Below are 6,030 nucleotides of genomic sequence, written 5' to 3'. Positions count from 1 at the left end.
TCTTTTACTCTCTGGTACACACACCACTGACATATCACTTCTTATACTTTTATCATTCAGCTGCTATTTTATCTCATGTTGAAATAAGTATCACATACCAATACTAATTTATCAATGTTTACTTATTTCATTGAATAAAAATTATTTACAATCACATTTAAGTTCTCTCTTTCAGACTTTCTGTCAACCCTCTTAAAACCAGACATTCCTTATCATATGGATAACAGGCCTAAATAGTATACTGTACTTTGTAGCTACTATTTCAATTATGTACATTGAATCATTCTAAATTATATTTACAAGTTTGTTCATAATTACTCTACAATCTTTAGATCTGTCTACACTATCAAACTTTATGTGACAAAAAAATGTGATTTGCCCATATATGGATATGAAGATGTCATCACTACCATATTTGGGCACATCATACTTTTTTTCTGAAAACTAGCTTAATAGTGTAGAGAGAGCTTCTGTACAAAGTCAACAGTTTTAATACCCAGTTCCAGAATAATATGAGTTGTGAGTGGGTCACATTTAGTTTATGGTCTAAAATACAATGTACTTAGCTTAAACTAATTTATCATTATCTCATTTCTATTTCATTATTATTTGAACTCTTCAAAATTAATTTTCAAATAATTGTATAAAACAAGTATATTATACAAAAAATTGCATGCGTTTGCAATTTAACGTTAATAAATAACTAAATATTACTCAAATAGTTACAAAAACATTTAGAACTTTTCTGTAATAATATACATACAAAAAAGGTTGCAGATTTAAATTAAATTGCAAAATAACATTTTAATGGCAAAAAAAGAAAATGTTAATTTCACCTGATGATGATTGCAACCATGAAATTTTAATGCAAAAAAGAGACTAATTTAATGAAAAATATGACAAAACAATATTAAACAAAAGAACAAAAATAATTTGGCTTCAAAAATTTGATGAGGAATGGTTGAGAAACTACAAAACATTTTTTTTGTATTTAGCCTAAAAAGTAACAATCTCAATTTCCACTCCCATTTTTAAATTCGAGTTGGTTTTATACCACTCCTTATTGTGAACATTTTGGCACTTGCTGAATTGAGCACATGGTATGGACACAAGGGATTGTTTGATTATGCCCTTGAAATGTCTGAACCACAGGAAGTTCACAAACCTTCACATTTCTATGAACCTATCTCAATAATAGAGGGGGTACTTCATAAACACAATACTGTTTGGGGAATCCCTGTATATGACGTCAGTGAAAAATGTATATATACTAAATGATACAATTGTTTGATTTCGGAAAGGACCTAACAATAATCATGTAGCCTACTTACACATAATAAATTAAACATTATTGGAGCTATTCAACAACAGTCCTAGTTGTCCAACCACAATCAAGCATTATGCACTTGTCAATTGTATGACCCACTATACGACCCCCGGGAGAGGTGCGTCATGGGTGCGTCATTTACAAATAATTACTGACGCAGGGGTGCGTCAAAAAACCTAGATGGTACGTCACATCAATGAACAAGGTGTGTCAATGTCCGTCACTTTACCACCCACCATATCATAAACAACATGGCCACAGTGCGTCAAAATGGGTGCGTCATGGTCACCTAAAGGTAAGTCACCTTTTTGACGCACGGGTGCGTCATGGTATTCAAAAGTATGACGCACATCTGACAAATGACGCACCTCTCCCGGGGGTCGTATAGTGGGTCATGCAATTGACAAGTGCATTATATGTACCGTACTACTGTATACTACCCCACAGGTCTACATTTTGGGGCGTAATCTTTTACCATAAGAGGGTACAAAATTAAAGGTTGTTTGTCTATTACTACTACTAATGTATATATTGCTTGGCATGATCAACCATGCTATTCTATTGGCACTTTTTCTATACATATATGGCCATGCACTTCGTTTACTGTACTACGCCAAGGATACAAGCATTTGACGCACTGTTGACCTTGTATGATAGTCGGAAAAAAGACACACAGTCAACCTACAACTAACCATGCCAATAGCCGAAGAATTATATTATCAGCAGAGTCAACATGCTCATAGAAAATTTAAAAATCACATGCGTGGTAAATAGTGTACATTTACATAATGTGGTATATAGTACACAGTCCTTATTGATGCAGTGTAGGCCTCGGTAGATTCATGCTTTTTCATGGTGATGTGTTATTGCTTTCCCGCTGCCTCAGTATCATCTCCGGTTTAAAATTTGGATGTCGCCGCGCATGTTTTAAGAGGTGGTCACTTCTCATAAACCGCTTATCACACAATGGACACGCAAACTTTTTTTCACCCGTATGTGTTCGATAGTGACGAGCAAGTTCATCCGATCGAGCAAATCGTTTGTTACATTCTGTCCATGTACACGGATACGGCTTTTCACCTAAAAACAGAAAAAAGAAACACAAAATATTAGTCTCTCTTGATACAGTACTGCCACTCCTATTGGTTGAAAACAAGGTGTGGCTACATACTGTTATTTTTCATATTTTGTAAAAATCAAAATAGAAGGTAGGTCAGGTTATTAAAGGGTTAACCCTTTGAAGATCGAGGTTTCTACCCCATGTGAGGCTAAATAAGGTATTTTTAATATATTTAGGAAAAATGCAAAATACATTTTGATGACTGTATCTTTCTGCAATTTTTTGTTTATTGTTATGTGTTGGCCTTCCGAAAAATTGCATTTTTTTGTTGCCAAAGTCAAAGTAAAATGCTCAAAAAGTGCAATTCAGTGACCCCAAAAAGTCAACTGCTACATATAAGGGCCTCCCACATTGGGACAGTAAATTACCCCATATGGGATAAAGGCCACCTCTTCAAAGGGTTCAAATATAGGTAAAATAATATGGGACATGAGGAAAGCTTATCTATACACAGGGACGGATATAAAATGGCGAACGTTAACATTAATAGTCAAATAGATAAAAAAATAGTTCATAATTCCATTTCAATAATTAAAAAAAAAAAAATTAAATAATATATTTCAGTTTGAAAAAAAAGAAGTCTTTGTTGTGATTTTTTTTCACAATATTAATCATTTTTATTGTTTTAAATATTACAGTAATTCAGCATGATACCAGTATTGCTCAGACAGTTTAGTTTTCTTAAAATGGAATACACACTTAACAAGTACTTTTAAAAGGTTTAGCATTATACAATAATGTTTAGTATTATGAACAGTAACCACTTTGTCTGTAAAACCTCAAAGTCATGTGCTTTTGGGACAAAGAAATGTGGAAAAGTTTCCTTCTTTCAACTTTGTTTATCTTATCAAGTGAGGTGTAACCCATAGGCAGAACAAAGGGGTTTCATGGCCAATCAATTACTATTTAATGCCATGCTGGGTTCCCACATTTTCTATGAACTGAGACAAAAAAGATTATAAATATTACTACTAGACAGGTTAAGTATAATTTATTTATTTACATTAAAGAATCATGATAACTATATTTATAAAGAGGTCTGAGTTTCAGGATAAACATAAATGTAAACACAATTAATGGCCATAATTAACCTGTTTATTTACACTATACAGGGTACATCCCCCAAAAAATATTGACTGGAATGGATACTACTGGTAGGCCCTTTACCTATTTAACAAAAAATATAACCATTTTGAATTAAAATTTCCCAAAAGTAATAGATTTTTCCACTAACATTTATTTTAATTTCTTATTTTATACTTTGAAATAGTTTACTAAAGATCAGTATTTTCACAAAAATAAAACATGTACATTCAAAACAATGTACCCATTGTCAATGTGTGTAAAGCTCTGTCTACACTATCAAACTTTATGTGACAAAAAAATGTGATGTGCCCATATATGGAAATGATGATGTTATATCACTACTATATTTGGGCATATCACTACCATATTTGGGCACATCACACTGTTTTTGTCACATAAAGTTTGATAGTGTAGACAGAGCTTAACATAGGCGGGATTAACTCCACCAAAATTGTGACTATACAGGCCCTGCAGAGTTCTTTCTATTTAAAAATCCTGGATTGGCCACTGCTGTAACATTTATTTATTATTATTACGAAAAATAATGTATTCCTCTCAAATTCAAAGATAACATGGACAGAATATTCTACATAACGACATCATAATGTGGTAAACACCAGTTCTGTATATTATGTAATTTTTAAGATACAGTATAACAGTAAGAATTATTATTGAAGTCATTACACACAATAAATGATGCCACACCCCATTTCAATAAAACATATAATTGATCATTGTAAATATTTATAAATACACAACAGTGTATAAAAAAAGAATCATATTATACTGTACTGTATACCACTTTATACCGAACATTAATTATGTCCATTTAAAAGTGCAAAATAAATTTTAAATACAGATTAAATAAAAATTGACAATGTGTTTTGTGTGCAATGTCTAAAACAAACTTGGCAATATTTTTTTTTATTAAACAAAAAAAAATTAAATCATTTTTCTAGGCTAAGCTTATTACATGACAAAGAAAGCAAACAAAGATAGCGATTAAAAGAACAATGAATTATTAATTTACCTGTATGTGTTCTTAGGTGAGCTTTAAGATGTGAAGACTTGCCATACACTTTACTGCAATTCGCGTAGTGACATTCGTGCTTCTTTGGGGTCACCGGACTTCTACCAGCGCTTCTTGAACGATTTCGCCTGGCCCTTTGTTTCCCTCCACCACGTTGCTTGTCCATCTCGACAGGTGTTCCAGATCTCGACTGATCACTCTCCGAATAGCCACTATCAAAATTTTCTAAGCAACCAGAATCTAACGAATGTGTTGGGGACGGTGGGCAGTCAAGTGGGGTTGGAGAAAAGCACTTTAAATCGGCAAGAATACGGGCTACAGACACAACTGACACCTCGTTTTCGCCTGTGTTGTTATTTTGTTCACAGTGCTTAGTAGCTTCCTGTTTAGCCTCGTGTTGTAGGCCTAGGTCGACCGACTGTTTTAAGCACTGCCTTTCTGAGCACGTTCTCTTTTTCGCAGCAGCTAAAGTAAGAAGACAGTGTGCGGCGTATGCTGTATCTGTTTCATACACACTATTCCATTCACTGTTATTATTGTTAAATACTGCCATTTGATTTTCCCCTACCTTTAAATAAAAGATCGAACGGGAGCTTATTTCCGCACGTGGTAGTGTTATTATCCAGTCTGTTGTCAAGCGGTCCTTTTGTCTTCCAGAAAATAATATCCTCCACCTTACAATTTACGAAACCGATAAAATTTCTTGATAAGATGAAATATAAGTTAACCATGTAAACGTTCGGTGTAAATATTGGGATTAAATGAAATCGTTGTGCAATAAACCAAGGCATATACTTCCCGCGTACTGTACTTGTTGCTTTGTTGTTATTGTCTACCTGAACCTGAAAAATTGTCGCAGCTGATATAGGATTGTTCTGTGAAGTGTGTCGAAGGCTGAGATGGGGGCGTGACAAAGTTAGCACAAAGGAAATAAAACTACTGTTACGTCTACTTTGCTGTCGTTTATGGAACGCCGTTACTGACTTCTGTCACGGAAGAGTATTCTGTACATTTTATTTTTATATGTTTAGTTGTAAATAAAGATTTGGTTATATTTGGTGCATTTTATTTACAACAAACGCAGGTCCAAGATTTTCTGAAGAAGCGGCGCCACACTCTCAACCATGGTGGGGCTGAGTTGATGCGATTTTGAAAATGACACTCTCACGTTATTATAAATGTATTTTGTTAATTAACAATTAATATTTTAAATATGAAAACTAAGGTTTTAAAACGTGACATTTTCCCCTATATTTTGAGGACTTAATTTAAAGGCAACAGAAATGTTTCAGTACTTATGTTATATAAATATCGTGGTTTTAAAGTCGTCATTACAAGTAAAACTAATATATTTGGCTGATATAAGGGTGGAGGGGGCGGGGGGGGGGGAGGGGGCTCCGTGTGCGTCGTTAACGTCAAAATTGCTATCCATGTATTTGGGTTTGACGTGTATAATGAAATATAGTC

The 6,030-nt window shown here is 33.8% G+C and overlaps 1 protein-coding gene across 1 annotated transcript; it reads right to left on the bottom strand.

Moving 5' to 3' along the window:
- Nucleotides 1–1,404: 1,404 nt before the first annotated feature.
- LOC140062877 (uncharacterized) lies at nucleotides 1,405–5,429 on the bottom strand. Its single transcript, XM_072109261.1, has 2 exons — nucleotides 4,564–5,429; nucleotides 1,405–2,407 (listed from the first exon to the last, which is right to left on the bottom strand). Exons 1-2 carry the CDS (start codon nucleotides 5,114–5,116, stop codon nucleotides 2,178–2,180), a joined length of 783 nt encoding a protein of 260 aa, XP_071965362.1. The 5' UTR covers nucleotides 5,117–5,429; the 3' UTR covers nucleotides 1,405–2,177.
- Between the last annotated feature and the right edge of the window lie 601 nt (nucleotides 5,430–6,030).

The sequence above is a fragment of the Antedon mediterranea genome, chromosome 11, assembly GCF_964355755.1.
Source record: "Antedon mediterranea chromosome 11, ecAntMedi1.1, whole genome shotgun sequence".
Classification (NCBI taxonomy): domain Eukaryota; kingdom Metazoa; phylum Echinodermata; class Crinoidea; order Comatulida; family Antedonidae; genus Antedon; species Antedon mediterranea.
Note: the sequence above shows the minus strand (reverse complement) of the source record. Positions and strands in the feature narration are given on the sequence as shown.

What these genes read in the sequence shown, in the direction of transcription:
- LOC140062877 (XM_072109261.1), bottom strand. Translation starts at nt 5,116, where the DNA reads ATGGCAGTATTTAACAATAATAACAGTGAATGGAATAGTGTGTATGAA. An exon ending in TCACCTAAGAACACATACAG is followed by an intron (nt 2,408 to 4,563) that starts GTAAATTAATAA and finishes TTCTGTTTTTAG; the next exon opens with GTGAAAAGCCGTATCCGTGT.